The sequence below is a fragment of the Cryptomeria japonica genome, chromosome 5 (genome assembly GCF_030272615.1).
Source record: "Cryptomeria japonica chromosome 5, Sugi_1.0, whole genome shotgun sequence".
Classification (NCBI taxonomy): domain Eukaryota; kingdom Viridiplantae; phylum Streptophyta; class Pinopsida; order Cupressales; family Cupressaceae; genus Cryptomeria; species Cryptomeria japonica.
In genome coordinates this window covers 31,724,266-31,741,192 of record NC_081409.1, presented here as the reverse complement: position 1 = coordinate 31,741,192, position 16,927 = coordinate 31,724,266, and the positions used below count along the sequence as shown (strand labels likewise).

The 16,927-nt window shown below is 36.5% G+C and overlaps 1 protein-coding gene across 2 annotated transcripts in view; it reads right to left on the bottom strand.

Annotated features, from left to right (window-relative positions):
• LOC131057366 (probable inactive ATP-dependent zinc metalloprotease FTSHI 4, chloroplastic) overlaps positions 1-16,927 on the bottom strand; it is a 205,404-nt gene that overhangs the window by 126,393 nt on the left and 62,084 nt on the right. For both annotated transcript variants that reach the window (XM_057991512.2, XM_057991511.2), the window contains exon 4: positions 6,740-6,998. In XM_057991512.2, the coding sequence (XP_057847495.2) occupies positions 6,740-6,998 (259 nt within the window). The remainder of the gene's footprint in view (positions 1-6,739; positions 6,999-16,927) is intronic.

Below are 16,927 nucleotides of genomic sequence, written 5' to 3'. Positions count from 1 at the left end.
AATTTTGAAAGAACTTAACATGGTATCAGAGCAAAGTTAAGGAAGATCATATTAAAATTCTGTAACAATCTCATAAACTTTCACCAGGCTCTTACTAAGATCACGTTCCCATAATCCTAATGGCAACCGGAGTTAGGTTTGAAGATAGATTAGATGGAGCATCAAATTTTGTATCTTGGAAATTCAGGATCATGCTTGTTTTGAAAGAAAATAAAATTGACTCCCATGTCAAAAGTGAAAATCTTGAACCCTCTGATGATACAGAGAAAATTCAGTGGAGCAAGGACACTGAGAAGGCCCTTAAGATAATTGTGGATTCAGTAAGAGACGGCCTTTCAGATATTCAAAGCACTAGCTGACATTTATGAAATCAACAACACTAGCAGGGCTCTCACCCTAAAGAATCAACTACACCATATAAAGATGAATAAAGGAGAAACAGTTACATCCTATTACTTGAGGATCACTGAGCTTAGGGATCAACTATACACTATTTGACATCTAGTAGACAGCAAAGAACTTGCTATGATGGCCCTAAATGGACTTCCTACCTCATGGGAATCGTTCATTCAAGGAATCAGTGCTCGTTCTAAATTTCCTAAGTTTGATAGATTGAAAACCGATTGCATTCAAGAGGAATCTCAGCTTGTCACAAGAGGAATAAAACAAAACAATGGTAATGAAGACATTCAAGTTCTAAACTCTAATTCCCACAAGAAAGGAAAGAAGAACTTTAAGAGAAAGAGGGACAACAACTCAAATGGGAAGAGGTCTTCAAAGAAGAAGAGAGACATTTCTGAAGTACAATGTTTCAGATGTGACCAATATGGGCACTATGGAATGAAGTGTCCAGACAGGATCAAACAAGAAGCTTCAATGGTAGAAATTAAGAAAGGAAGTAATTCAGAGAAGCTAGTCTTCTACTCAGCCCTCTCTAGTCAAGTCACCTCCAGTTTCAACATGGGTGATTGACAGCGGAACATCTCGACACATCTCTGGATTTCGTGAGCACCTAGATACACTTGTGGAAAGTTCAAATGAAGAAGTGACAATTGGTGATGACTCAAATTATCCAGTTATGGGAATCGGAACCTGCAATATCAACCTAAAGTCAGGCATATCCCTACAGCTGACTGGAGTTCTATTTGTACCTGGTATAAAGAGAAACCTTGTCTCAGTTTCTGCACTTGAAGATAAGGGTTACAGATTAATCTTTATGGAACGAAAGGTACGTGCTTCGCCAAAGAACTCCACCATCAAGAAAGCCCACACCATTGGAGTAAGACAAGGGAGCCTCTACAGACTTTGCACCACTCCACCTCTAGCCTTGATTCATGAGACTCCAAATTCGAACGAACTTTGGCACAGAAGATTAGGGCACCTTCATTTCCATGCCCTACCTAAGATAGAGAAGATGGTGATCGGCTTACCCAAGCTAAGTCAAAAATCTGAAGGAGCCTGCAAAGGGTGTGCCTTGGGAAAGAATACTAAAGGGTCTTTTAATTCTAGCAACAATAAATCCAAAAATGTATTAGAACTAGTTCATTCTGATTTATGTGGACCCATGTTTGTACCCTCATTAGGGGGATTTTTATATTATGTAATATTTGTAGATGATTATTCTAGGAAGAGTTGGTTATATTTTCTAAGGTACAAAGAGTCTAAAGAAATCCTTTCTAAATTTAAGGAATTCAAAGCTCTTGCAGAAAATATGACAGGTAAGAAAATCATAAACTTAAGAACAAACAATGGGGGGGAATACACTTCTGATATGTTTAAAGATTATTGTATAAATGTTGGGATTAAGAGGGAGTTAACTGTACCTTATAACCCACAACAAAATGGGGTAGCTGAAAGAAAGAATAGGACTATAGTAGAAGCTGCTAGGGTTATGTTGTTTGACCAAAATATAGAAACCTCATTTTGGGCTGAAGCATCTAGGACGGCTCTGTACATTCAAAATAGATGTCCTCATTCTGTTCTTGACAATAAAACCCCTGAAGAAGCCTTTACTGGCAACAAACCTATCATAAGTCATTTCCGAATCTTTGAATAAAACCCCTGAAGCAGCCTTTACTGGCAACAAACCTGACATAAGTCATTTCCGGATCTTTGGGTGTCCAGTCTATATTCATGTCCCCAAAGAAAAGAGGTCAAAGTTAGAACCTTTTGAAAAGAAAGGAGTATTTGTTGGGTACAGTGAAACTTCTAAAGCCTACAGAATATACATACCTGGTCAAAGACAAATTGAACTAAGCAGAGATGTCATCTTTGAGGAAGAAATAGCATTCAGGAGGTCCAAAACCTCTAATGAATTAGAACATCAAGATCCTCCTACAAGATTGGATGAGGATTCCACCCCTGAGATTCAGAGAGAGACCCCTGAAGATGCTGAGCATGAAGTTCAAGGCTTACCTTAGAAGAAAATTATCCCGAAACTAGGAAGAGACCACTTTGGGCTAAAAAGATGCTTCAAGAAGCTGAAAATTATGCTGCTCCAAAGGGGACCTTCAGAGAAAGTAAGAGACCTAACCTATTTTCCAATTATACTGCCTTGATGAGTGAGATCATTGATGCAGAACCTTTCTGTGTTGGAGATGCGCTCAAGCATCAAGTTTGGAAAGATGCTATGTTAGAAGAGTATCAGTCAACTCTGAAAAATGATGTCTAGGATATTGTGCCTAGGCCTAAAGGCAAATTTGTGGTATCTTCTAAATGGATCTTCAAAATCAAACATGCAACAGATGGCAGCATTGAGAAGCACAAAGCAAGGTTTGTTGCCAGAGGTTTCTCACAGAAAGAAGGTATTGACTATGAAGAGACATTTGCTCCTGTTGCCAGATACACTTCTGTCCGAGCAGTTTTGGCTATTGCAGCATCCAAAGGATGGAAAGTCCATCAAATGGATGTCAAGACTGCTAGGCTGAATGGTAAGATTGAAGAAGAAGTTTATTTGGAGCAACCTAAAGGTTTTGTGATTCATAAGGCTGAATCACATGTCTGCAGATTAAAGAAAGCTCTTTATTGACTGAAACAGGACCCCCAGAGCATGGTATAAAAGAATTGATTACTATCTCTTGGAATTAGGGTTTTTCAAGAATCAAGTAGATCCAAATCTCTACTACAAGGTAATCAATGGTGAATTATTAATTCTTATTCTTTATGTTGATGATCTACTAATCACAGGAGAGGATAATTGTATTTCTCGATGTAAGAAAGAATTAGCCTCTGAGTTTGATATGAAAGATTTAGGAATTCTTCACTACTTCCTTGGATTGAAAGTTTGGCAGTAGGCAGATGGTATAATCCTTAATCAAGGAAAATACACCATTGATATGCTCAAGAAATTAAGAATGTTGGATTGTAGATCCATGACCACATCTATGGAGACAAATCTGCACAAGCTAAAGGAAACAGCTGCAGAATCAGAGTTTGCAGATCCTACACTCTACAGACAGATTATTGGATCTCTGATGTATTTGGTAAACACAAGACCTGATATATGTTATGCTGTAAATGCACTAAGTCAGTTCGTGTGTGAACCCAGGGAAATACATCTTGTTGCTACAAAGCATATTCAGAGATATCTTCGAGGAACTATTGGTTTTGGTTTGAAATATAGACATGTAGAACTTGACCTACATGGATTCACTGATTCTGATTGGGCTGGAAGCATAGTTGACAGGAAAAGCACATCAGGATGTTGCTTTAGTTTAGGATCAGGAATGATCTCATGGATACATAGAAAACAGTCATCAATTGCTCAGAGTTCTACAGAAGCTGAATACATTGCAGCCTCCATGGGAGCAAGAGAAGTTGTATGGCTCCAGAAATTGCTTGTAGGACTATTTGGTCAGCCCTTAAATCCTACTATCATCTATTGTGACAATCAGAGTTGCATCAAGCTTTCAATGAATCCAGTATTTTATGACAGGTCTAAACACATTGAGATTCCTTATCACTATGTTTGAGATATGGTGGAAAGGAATGTGATCCGACTGAATTATATTAGTACAGGTGATCAGATTGCAGACATTCTTACCAAGCTTCTCTCTAGGATCAAGATTGAACACTTTAGAGATAAACTTGGTATGGTTGAAAATGTTATTTAATTTTGAGATAGAGTCTCATTTATTCTGATATACTAATATATTTAAAGATGTTTAGTGTGCAAACTCTTTTATTTGTCATGTGTGTGACTCCATGACTGCATGGGCCTTCTGTGAACATTATTGAAGGGTGACAACTTTTCAATAATGAGCACTTGATTCAAATTGATATTGTAAGGTGACAATTTTACAATTATCAATTTAACTATCTTGATGGATATCATGTGACTTGATATCTGTGGACATGTCATGATAGTATATATATATCTCTGAGACATTATGGTAGATATTTGTTGGTTGATATCATTAAATAAACCATAATTATGATAGAGATCTTCAAAGTGAATATTATGAACATAATATTCGTGGACATGCCATGAAATCATTATCAGTATGGTAGGCATCATGTGACTTGATGGCAGTGCACATACCTTACTTGATAACTATAAGTTATGGTGAGTATCATAAGACCTGATATTCATTGTTGAGCCATATCTCTGAATATCACTATGGTGTGATATCTCCTCTCTTCACAATCAATGGATGAACTGTGATGTTTTCTCTAACATGAAATGTGTCCTCCCTAGTTAAGAGGGAGTGTTAATTTTGTAACGTCGGTCGTACTATTTCATGCTTCCAATATATATATATATATTAATTTGATTACATATACTAATATGTTAACATTAACTAATGATAAATAAAACCAAAGTTAACTTATCGTGTTTGACCAACGGTTACACCATTCATGGTATCAGGTGGTAAAGCGATTCTCAAACAAGTCGCACTCCTTCCGATCGGGTAAGTAAACGATGACTAGTTTATATACTGTGGTGAGAGGTACGTAGGGAAGAGATGTGTCTTCCCACATGGGAAGACATATCTCTTCACTACGTAACCCCTCATCCACTTATATAGCATGCTTACATTGAGGAGGATGTACACACCGAAATTGATAAGTGTGGTGCATCTTTAAAACATGCTATAGCAGATAAAATACAACTTTCAGATCATATCTCCATCTCTTCTATTTTGATCACAGAATTTTGAAAGAACTTAACATGTTTGAGGGAGTCACAACTTTTCCTTCCATGTCTTTTGACCATTCATTAACTTAATTAAACTGCAATTATATTATTTTATATTTTAATTTAAATTTTATTTTTATTCTTTTCAATTTTAATATTATTATTATCTATTATTTAATTCTATTCCAAAGTGGGGACATTACAGATTGGAGTGACAAAGAGTGTTTGGCAGAAAAGTATGTGCAAGGAGACGATTCAACATCCTCCATAGTGCTACATGAGGGAAAGGAAGAGCTTGAAGCCTTGAAAAGAGAAATTGATGTCGAGGGCATTTTTTTGTTACATGCATAAGGTTATGGCAGGCTTACATTTTTTGCATGATTATGGGAGGATTCAAGTGAGTAACGACTCTATTCATAGGGACAAGGCTCATTGGGAACTCAATAATGGTCTCTAGTTTCCATCATTGGTAAGGTCTCCAAACTACTGATAGGCTCAAGGAGGCCTAAGGGGAGCAGTGAACATTGTGAAGGTGGTATATCAACTAGTTGTGTATGTGCTTATGAGCAGGGTGAGTACGTATTAATAAGCAGTGATAAGGGGTGGGAGGGATAGAGTTATGTGATCTGATAGTTGATGGGTTTTGTTTAATTTCATTAGATTTTGGGAGAATATACTATTTGGGTTTTTTCTTTCTCTTTTTGCTTTGGCTGGTCTATAAGACAGCGTGGCATATGCATTGTACTATTTGTGGTACATTGACTAGTTGTGTACATCCTTATGAGCAGGGAGAGGGTGGGGGGGGGGTTTATGGAGTTATGTGTGATGATAGTCAATGGTTTTTTCTTTGGTTTTATTAGATTTTTTGGGAGAATATACCATTTGGGTTTTTTATTTTCTCTTTTACTTTGGCTGGTCTATAAGACAGCATGGCATATGCATTGTATTATTTGCACAATAAGGAGGTTTCTTATAGTTGCTTCAAGTGTTGGGTTCAAGTGCCATTTTGTTAGCTAGGTATCACTTTGTTATTGCAAGATGTAGAAAATTTTGTTTTTAAGAGCAAGATCTCCATTAAGTCCCCCACAGAGTTATCTAAAAAGAATACTGGATGTTGAGTTCACTAATATATTGTTGTGCTTGCGCCTAATGGGTGGAGAATTTAAATCCAGGAAATCATAAAGAATCCTTTCAGACTAAAAAAAAGTTCACATTAAGAAAAGAAAAATTGAATAGATTCCATCCATGTTACATATCAAAACAAAAGCATTTCATCATTCAATGTCTAAATGAAGAAAGCATAGCTGATTCGCAAACAGACCAAGCGATACCAACAGCTATTTAAGATGGACAAAAAACCCATTTGGTAGAGAATGTATATGCCATGTAACAATGAACTGGACCCTAATTCAATTTCAGATATAAACTCAAAAGGAATGGGAAAGCCAGTGTCTTAGAAAACTTATGGCTACACAGATGGAGAAGGGAAACAGAGCTTTTCCAAATGCCTGAGTTTGTATCATTTCCAATTTTGTATGATATCGCCTTCTTATTGTAAAATAATAAAAACACAACCATTAAGAGATAGATTGGCATACCAACCTCAACAAATTCAGATCCATTGACAGCAAAGAAAGGAACGCCTGCTTCCCCAGCAATAGCCTTTGCTAGCAGAGTTTTACCAGTTCCAGGAGGTCCAAACAAAAGAACTCCTTTGGGGCAATACACATCAGTACCCTCAAATTCACCAGTTTTCTTCAAAAGTCTTACAACTTCTTGTAATTCGCGCTTGACGTATTCATGTCCAGCAAAATCATCAAATGTGACACCTGTACTTTCCTCTGCAGCAATAAATCTAGCCCTGTGACAAGGAAAAATGAAAAATCAGCAAAGAAACCCCAATACCATTTATCTCACTCTTTCAAACAAAAAAATTAGTACCAAACTTAAAGAGCATGCAAACAAGGCAGCAAAATTTTAAGTACACATTATTACAAACATTTTGGCTTTGACAATCAAATATCTGCAAGGGCAATTATCACATAGCTTCTTGATGCATATTTGCAAGCTAGTGTAAATTCAACTTGTCGGGCTCCTTGATTACTTTTCGTGGGTGTGCCTAGCATGCATAAAGTCAAAAGGGAATGGTACCATCTCCTAGTGAATACTTGGCATCATCACTAAGTTCAATCTGAACTTCAAAATTATGTTTCCTAAAATTGGTAAAGCATTTTAGGGTTCATGTCACATGCCTACATGGGTCCACATACCTAGCATTCTTCAAAACAAAAAAAGAAACCATTGAGAACTCCCTCTCAAACTTGGTAGCAAACTCGTCCATCTGAATTTCTACAGACTCACGGAGGCTACCTCCTCCTAGAATTCCTCTACTTCTTGTCTCAATATTGTGATGCATAATTACCAAACACATGATAACTAAAACACTAGATTTTACTTGAGTTCGTTTTCCATGGCTGTGAGGATCCTACCTCATCATTTCCCTTACCCTTGATCTTTGATTCCAATTCTGTCTAAAGACTTAGGTCACGTCTTATAAACACTATCTTTTCTTCAAATCCTAGTTCATACTCCTAGTTGCTTCAAACCCTAAAAAATCCATTGTTGATTCACCAGGTGCCCTAGTTGGTTCCTTGAAAACCCTAGCTGTAGGTTCAAGCTGCCACTTTTCTAAATCCTTAAAAAATGACCTAAAAAAACTGTTTCTTTCACAAACTTTAGTTTGTTGTTCTAGCAAACCCTAGTCATGGTCCTTACCCTAGTTGTCAATATGGTAAACCCTAGCCATGGGTTATTTATTGTCCTTACCTTAGTTGTTGGTACAAACCACAGTTTGCACATGAGAAGTTTGCCCTTGCCATCACTTTTTTCCCTAGTTGCGGCCTTAAAATCTTAAACCCAAGTTTAAAACTCTAAATGGCCAAAAACAATCAAGACTTTAAACTATACACCAAAAATATTGCAACTTTGATGATTGTGATTTATTGAAGCACAAAGCACATGATTTATTATAAAAATGGTGCGATTTTTACTTGCAAGAACAATCACAATTTTCAGTTCGAAAAATTCACGATTTCCAGCAAAAAATTGCTCGTGATATTTCACCACGAAAATTCTGTAATTTCTTTTTAATTCTGGCTGCAACATTATTCACCTAAACTAGGCCATAATTCATCATGAAAAGTATCCACAAATTTTCAACAAAGAAAACAGCAATTGTCCACCATAAATTGTGCAAATTCCTCAAGAAAATCCTCCTGTGCTCTAATACAATCTTAAAAATTCTGATCACAATGACAAGTACCTAATGCTTTGAAAACATTGAATTGATGACACAAATCATTGAAATTCAAACTACAAAAACAAAAATGGAAGCATACACAAGTAATTACACCTCATAACCTGTTTTTCATTCCTCGAAAATCATATAAGGAAAAACTGATATAACTCACAGTTGCACGAAAATTAATTGTACACTAAATTCAATTTTCCAATCCTTCAGAAAACTTAGTATTTTCATACTTCGAAAGATAATATAAATGAAATGCTTAAGAGTCTTCTATCTTGCTCCATCTTTCTAATTCAGCTAAAAATATAATCTTCCAAAACAGAAATTTTATCTCATGGCAAAGATGACTTGGAAGATAAGTTTCAATCATTAGTGACTATCTAAAATTTATTAGACTTACTTAGCTAAATAAGAGACTTTCACTTTAACAATTAAAGTGAAATACACGATAGACTGATTCAAACCACCTGAACTTTTCCCTGCAAATTCACACTGAACTTGTGCGGACGTTCCTATCCGAGCTAAAAACTCAACAATTTAAAGTAATGGGATATTGTCAAAAATGGAGTGGACCAATCCAAAAGTGGAGAATAAGTGCAACATTTACAAATATAGTTACAACTTTTGTTTGGGTGCTTCCTTAAAGAGACAATTCACAATAAAGTTGATGACAAGGAGCTGACTTAACCTAGCATAATGTGTTTGTGAACTCATTCCTCAACCACCAATATTCACTACAAGCAAATAAATGTTAGCAAGCAAGCATAAGAGTTGTCCCAACTCCTACTCTAGGAGAAATGCTGCAATCAATGTTGTAGACAAGGTGTTTCGTGAGACCCAATGTTGTACCCCTACAAAGGAGATTGTGGATGTACATTGAAAGATCCCTAAATAGGTCTTTTGCTGCCCTGTTTAAATTTTAATTTAAAAAACTATATTTTGGAGCCCTTTTGGTGTTCTTAGAGACTAGACAGAAGATGCAGAAGCGTTTGTTTCTTTGGTGTTGTTTTTTGGTGATGGGGTTTGCAACATATGACAAGAAAGAACATAAAAAAGAAATGTAATCAAGAGATCAGCTTCTGATTTTTTATATGACAGCAGATTACAATCATCTAGAAGTGAAATAACATTCACATGTACAAGCAGAAAACATACCAAGGATTCAGTGCTAGGGTTTGAGGCTGGTTTGCTATCCAGAAAATGGATACAAGCTGAGAAGGATGATGTAGAAGCAGATCAGTGGATCCAATCTGCTTATTCTGCCATAAGATGAATTACCAAGAACAAATTGGGCAAGAACCCAATTACCAGCTGGAAATCCAACCTTTGCCAGGCAAAATTATACAATTTTGACCTTCATTTCCCACTGTTTTGCTCACCCTGATCACAAATCTAGTCAATTGACTGTGATTTCTTCCACACTACCCCTTTCTAATCCCAAGAATGAGATCAAGCACAAGAAATGGAGTTAGAACCCTCCATTTAATTTAAAATTGATACACAGCCTTCTAGAATGGTATGGCACTGCCTGGAATGGTACGGCTGCAATTATGGAACCCACACTTGTTGCAATTTCAAGATAAATTGGTCAGAACTAATGTATCATACCTAATGGTGATTGTTGGGCTGGTTTTATTGCTAAATTGACCCCCATTGGGTCTAGACAAGGCACATCCTTGTCCCACGTGGGTAAATAAGTGGGTAAACCTCCACTACCAATGCAGATCTGAGGATTTACGTCCTCCAAACTCCTGCAATTTCTGCTGCTAATGCAAAGCTGAGAAAATCAGAAAATAAAATAATAACATAATGCCAATTCCCTCGTCCAAAATGTCTAATAACCTTTTCCAAAGAGTGGTGCAACCCTAAATGGAATATCCAACTAAAAAAGCATCTTCCTTGGCATCTTTTAGGTCCACGTAGCTTAAAGGCTTAAAGGCTTTTAAAGAATGACAAGGGTCCCACCATGCCATGTCATTTAAGTGATTTGAGCCACTTTATTAAAACATAAGCCTTTATTAAAAAAAAAAAACTTAGGCTTATAAAGTAACTTTATAAAAGTTACTTTTTCCTTATTAACTTTTGACATTTAGAAATTTTTAAGTGTCTTTATTCATCAAATGCAATGTGGGAATTGCATCAAAAAGATGAGGACATGACATACATCCCTTTTTCTCATTTTTTTAGTGATTTTAAAATTTAGTTATCTTCATTTATGAGTATAGAGTTATTTAAGTATAGAGTTATTTTTATCCTATTTAATGCTTATAAGTCATTAAACCATTTTTTTCTCTCTTCTTATGGTCAATGAAGAAAAGCCCTGCACATATAGGGGCACAAATGAGCTGAGGAATGTATTAGACTTTACTATGCCTACATTGAGGTCAAGCAAAGGCCAATTAAGGATAAAATTGAACACCACTAGACAAAACATCTTCAAGGTTGGTGAGGAGGTTATGAGATGCTTCTACATAGTAAGAGAGGCTATGAAGCCAAGACCACACTTAAGGGAAAGATCATGTAAGTTAGTGAGATCTATAAATGAGCAGTAGGAGAACTCCTTTCTCAGGACATATGTAAGTTGGAAAAGACAATTTCTAGGCTAGGTAAAATTTTCTATAATTTAAATCTACATTTTTTAAAACATTGATTTTAATATTTTTCAATTTTATTACTACATATTGAATTATTTTGTATTTGTAAGACTTATAATGTTTTGATACTTCCATTACATGCATAGTCGAAAAACTAAAAGTAAGGTGTCAAATCTTCAAAGGACTGTTATCTAATTTTTGAACCAACCAGTGCTTCTAGATGTGAGTACAATTAGACTATATTTGAGTACATACACTCAAAATGTTGATGTTATAGCAGCAGGAGATATCTTTCCCCTGACTGCTATCTTAACTATTATTAATACCGTATTCATCGCTATCTTATATCAGCGATCTCATTATTGTTATTTCACTAACTATAGTTAATAGTTTGCATGTTCGATATTCTACATAATGATTATTTTAGTTAGTATCCATTTGTTAATGGATGATTAATAATGGTTGTCTATCGGATGTTAGTGGATCACACCCCTTCCTTGATGTGTCAACCCGATTGGGGTCATGACTTTTCACGTCTCTTGAATGGGTATTTTATCCCTTCAATCGGGGACATTAGGAGATACGATCAGTGAGTGATATGTTGTTCTTATACATGCGATACCTGTGAATGATCTGCTGTGTATATTCGTGTGATGCCTGAGAAATACATTGCTGTGTGGTTCGTAGAAAATATTCACTGTGCACATACGTGTGATCTGTGTGAATTATATGCTATACTTATGCACCCAGCAAACACAAATAACCAAATTAATCATATTGGAGGAAACTAGAGTCTAAGGGAGAAATCGATATCCTCAACATATTGATATATTGCTTCAGATTAATACAATATCAAAGAAATATTAATTCTGTACTTCTGCATATTTAAGTTCTGGTCCAAAATTTAACATGGTATCAGAGCGGGTCTAAGTAAAGATCGTGACCAGAATTATTTTTACAGCGAAATATTCTTCTCTTCTTCTTAGGGTATCTATCTTAACATTGAAAATGGTGAACGGACTCAAGGTTGAAGATAGACTTGATGGTGCCTCTAACTTCACCTCTTGGAAGTTTAGAGTCCTAATTACATTAGAAGAAAATGATATTCTCGAGTTCGTAGAGAAAGAAGTGCCTAAGCCTTCTGATGAGACTGAGAAAACACAATGGAGGAAGAATGGCATGAAGGCCAAGAAGATATTAATTGATTCCGTGAAGGATCACCTTGTGCCTATTATCTCCAAGTTGAAGACAGCTAGAGAAATGTTCAAAACTTTGGAGGGATTATATGAGATCAATAACACCAACAGAGCTCTTGCTTTAAGGCAACACCTTCATCACATCAAGATGGCTAAAGGAGATTCAATCATCTCTTTCTTCATGAAGATTACAGAACTAAAGGATCAACTATATGCCATTGGAGACATAGTTGAAGATAGGGACTGTCATGTTGGCACTTAACGGTCTTCCTTAATCTTGGGAGCCTTTTATCCAAAGTATTAGTGGAAGATCTAAGCTACCAAAGTTTGATCATCTTAGAGCAGATTGCATTCAAGAGGAATCCAAGTTCGCAGCAAGAGGTATTAGTCGTAGCTCTCACAATGAAGACAATTATGCTCTTGCTGCTCAAATTAAAAAGAGGAAAAGAAGAGAAGGGAGAAAAGGAAATTTCAAGAGGAATAGAGACAAGAAATCAGATGTTGCTCCTGAATCAAAGAAGATGAAGGATCTCTCCCATATTCAGTGCTTCAGATGTGACAAGTATGGTCACTATGCTAAAGATTGTCCAACAAGACCAAAGCATCATGCCTCTACTGCGGATATGAATGATGTCTCTCCTCTGAAGGAATCAAGAGATAATTCAAGTGGATTTCTACTCATCTCTGCCCTATCAAGCAATGTTTTTGCTTATTTGAACTCCAAGGAATATTGTCAAATACTTTGCATACATTATTTGTACTTGCTGTTTTAACTTCAGTTTGGTTTGCAATTACTTTTGATGCATGCAAATGAAGTTTGAAGGCTTGCAATGATCATTAAATTGAATAAGTAAGATGTAAATGCTATTCTTGTCTTTTTTGAATGCAAATAGATGACCCACACAATGTAAATATGCACCTACAGCAACTAGACATTAACTCAAATAGTTGGCATGCAAACTGTTATGCTATCTATGAAGATTATAGCCATAAGCATTATATCAAACATTTATCATGCAACCTCTCCTTCCTTCATTGAACTTGTTCAACAATTCTTACAACCAAATGCATTTCCAAATGGAGGATGAAGTTCATTAAATTAAAACCTGATTGCTGGCAGGCACTGCTGGGTCTAATTTAGATTCCAACCTGCTGCAGTAATTAACTTCTCCACCTTTAGAAATATTCGCTTCACCTCTAGAAGAGTATGGCTAGGGTAGAAAAGAGTACGACTGAGTGTGAAAAGGTTGCACGACATGTAATTACTGTGCCAAGCATTGAATTAACACAGCCCCATAATTATTCTACACTTACAAAAAATCTGATCATAAACCTTGATCGATCTTTCTCCAATTTGCACAAATTTGACTGTTGGTTACAGCCAACTCAAAAGCAACCCTCGGAAGATATTTCACCACCTCAGGTAGCTGTCACAATGAAGTAGCTACCCACTCCAATGCCAAAAAGCTCTGAAAACTTGCAGAAACCCTTGGTCTCTCCAAATCACAATGCTCTCCAATATCAAGCTGAAAGAAATAACAATCACATAATGAATTCAATTTAGCTTGAAGACACTTACATTCTCCACATGGTTCGATTTCCAATAAAGCAATTTAAATAACATTTAAAATGTTATTTTCATTTAGACTTAGGAAATCTTTTAATTTCTCATTAATAATGGACCCCATAATTAATTGTATTAATGGCCCCCTTTCAATGATGACTTGAACCTCAACTTAAGTGAATTTATAAAGTTAAATTTTAACTTTATAATAATCCATTTAATGATTTAATATTAATTTTGCCATTAAAATCTTCATAACTCCCAAAATACTCAACATTTTGATTTGTTGTCTGAAACAGAAGTTCATCCTGCTTTTCCCCATGTGACCAAAAGCACTTTCTAAAAATAGAAAGGTCCCCTCTCTATGAGCTTCTTGCTTACTATTAATAGTAAGTATGGCAAACGTATAGCAAATGAATTCCAAATGATAACGAACGAAGACCAAACCGAAGCATACTGAACAATGGAGATGATACAAACCTCAGGACACCCTCTAACCATCCTCATTCGCCTATGAGGGTCAGAAATGATAGGCTAATCATCCAAAAATCCATGTCTGCTAAAAAGGGGGCACTACACACATGGTTGATTGATAGTGGCACTTCACGTCACATTACAGTTATAAATAATATCTTTCAAAATTAATAGAAAGGAAAACTCATCTTCAAGTGGTAATTGAAGATGATGCTTGCTATTCAATATAAGGTGCTGGAAACACCTCTCTTCACCTAGATTCTGGCATCCCTCTTCATTTGAGTGACGTCTTGTTCGTGCTAGGAATCAAGAGGAATCTTGTATCAATTTCAGCTTTAGAAGACAAAGGATATCAAGTTGCATTTTCTGAGGGAAAATTTCTTGCTTGGCCAAAGAACTCTAGGATCAAAACAGCCCAAGAGATTGGTGTTCGTCAAGAGAGTCTTTGGTTGTCCAAAGAACTCATAGAATATTGGAAAACAAGATTCCTGAAGAAGCATTTACAAGTGTGAAACCTGAGGTTAGTCATTTAAGAATATTCGGTCATCTTGTTTATATTCATGTGCTTAATGATAATAGATCTAAGTTAGAACCAACTGGCAAGAAAGGAATATTTGTGGGTTAAAGTGAATCTTCAAAAGCCTACAGAATTTACATTCCAGGCAGAAACAGATAGAGATCAACAAGGATGTCATTTTTGAAGAAGGTGTTGCATTCAAAATATCTAAAGGTTCATACATGGAGATAGATAATGAAGACTAGGAGACTCCTCAGGACATGGATGTTGATCATACTCCCGAGATTCAGAGGGAGACTACTGAACCTGAAGAGGCTATTGATCCAATTGAGCCTTTGGAAACTACTGATGGTCCAAGAGATATTGCTATAGGTAGAAAGAGACCTCTATGGGCTAGACAGACTATGCAAGATGCTGAAAAGTATGCAGCTCCTAGAGGCACATTCAAAAAAAGCAAAAGACCACAAAATTTTTCAGGCTATGTAGCAGCAATCAGCCATATCATTGAGTCTAAGCCTTCCAGTGTTGAGGAAGCATCAACTTAGCAAGAATAGAAAGATTCTATGACAAAGGAGTATCAATCCATTCTCAAGAATGATGTTTGGGATGTTGTACATAGACCAGAAGGGAAATCAATTGTATCTTCCAAGTGGCTTTTCAAGATCAAGCATACAACTGATGGAAGCATTGAAAAGTACAAAGCAAGATTTGTGGCTAGAGGATTCTCTCAGAAAGAGAGAATAGATTATGAGGAGACCTTTGCTCCTATTGCTCGGTATACATCCATCAAGAGTATTATTGCTATTGCATCAACTAAAGGATGGAAGCTACACCAAATGGGCGTAAAGATAGCATTCCTTAATGGTGTAATTGAAGAAGAAATGTACATTGAACAACCAGATGGGTTTGTGATTCATGGAAAGGGATCACATGTATGCAGATTGAAAAAGGCATTGTATGGCCTTAAACAGGCACCTCATGCTTGGTATGAGAGGATTGATCGATACTTGATGAGCTTGGGATTCTCCAAGAATGATGCAGATTCAAATCTCTACTTCAAGGTAATTGATGGTGAGACTCTAATATTGGTTCTTTATGTTGATGACTTGTTTCTTACTGGAGAAGATCATCTCATTGTCAAATGCAAGGAGTTAGCTTCTGAATTTGAGATGAAGGATTTAGGTCTTATGCATTACTTTCTAGGATTGGAGGTGTGGCAGAGACCCAATGAGATTATTCTAAGTCAAAGGAAATATACTATAGATATCTTGAAGAGATTTGGGATGGTGGATTGCAAATCTATGACTACACCGATGGAAACAAATTTGAAGAAGTTAAGTGAGTTTGCAGCTAGTTAAGATCTAGTAGATCCTACTATGTACCAATATTTATTGGATCATTAATGTATCTAGTCAATACCAGACCAGACATTTGCTATGCACTGAGTGCCCTCAATCAATTCATGTGTGAACCAAGGCAAATTCATCTAGTTGCAGCTAAGCATATCTTGAGATACTTGTGTGGCACAGTTGGACATTGTTTAAGAGATTCTTCCAGTGTAGATCTAAAGCTACAAGGCTACTCTAATTCTGATTGGGCCAGAAGCATAGTTGACAAGAAAAGCACCTCTGGATGTTGCTTTAGCTTGGAGTTTTCCATGATTTCTTGATGTAGCAGGAAGCAGTCTTCAGTGGCACTAAGCACTGCAGAGGCCGAATATATTGCAGCATGTGTAGTAGCTCGAGAAACAGTGTGGCTTCGGAAGCTCCTTGCAGGATTGTTTGGACAAACATTGGAGCTGATCGTCATTATGTGACAATCAAAGCTGTGTGAAGTTGTCTGTCAATCCAGTGTTTTGTTTAGTCCTAAAGGTATAGTGGTGGATAATCAATAACCCAGCAGTACCTGCATATACTAAGCATTCACAGAACAGAATAATTGTACATCATAACACGAATGACAGATGATAATAATCAGACCAGAAAGTTATATCTTTATTCCAATGTCTCCAATGGTTCATACATCATCCCCTGCCGAGGTTCCAACCAAACACTATATAGACTCGACGGTTGGCCAAGTTGCCAACCGTCACCAACTCCCAACTACCCGACGGGAACCTCTCGACAGTAGCAAAACAT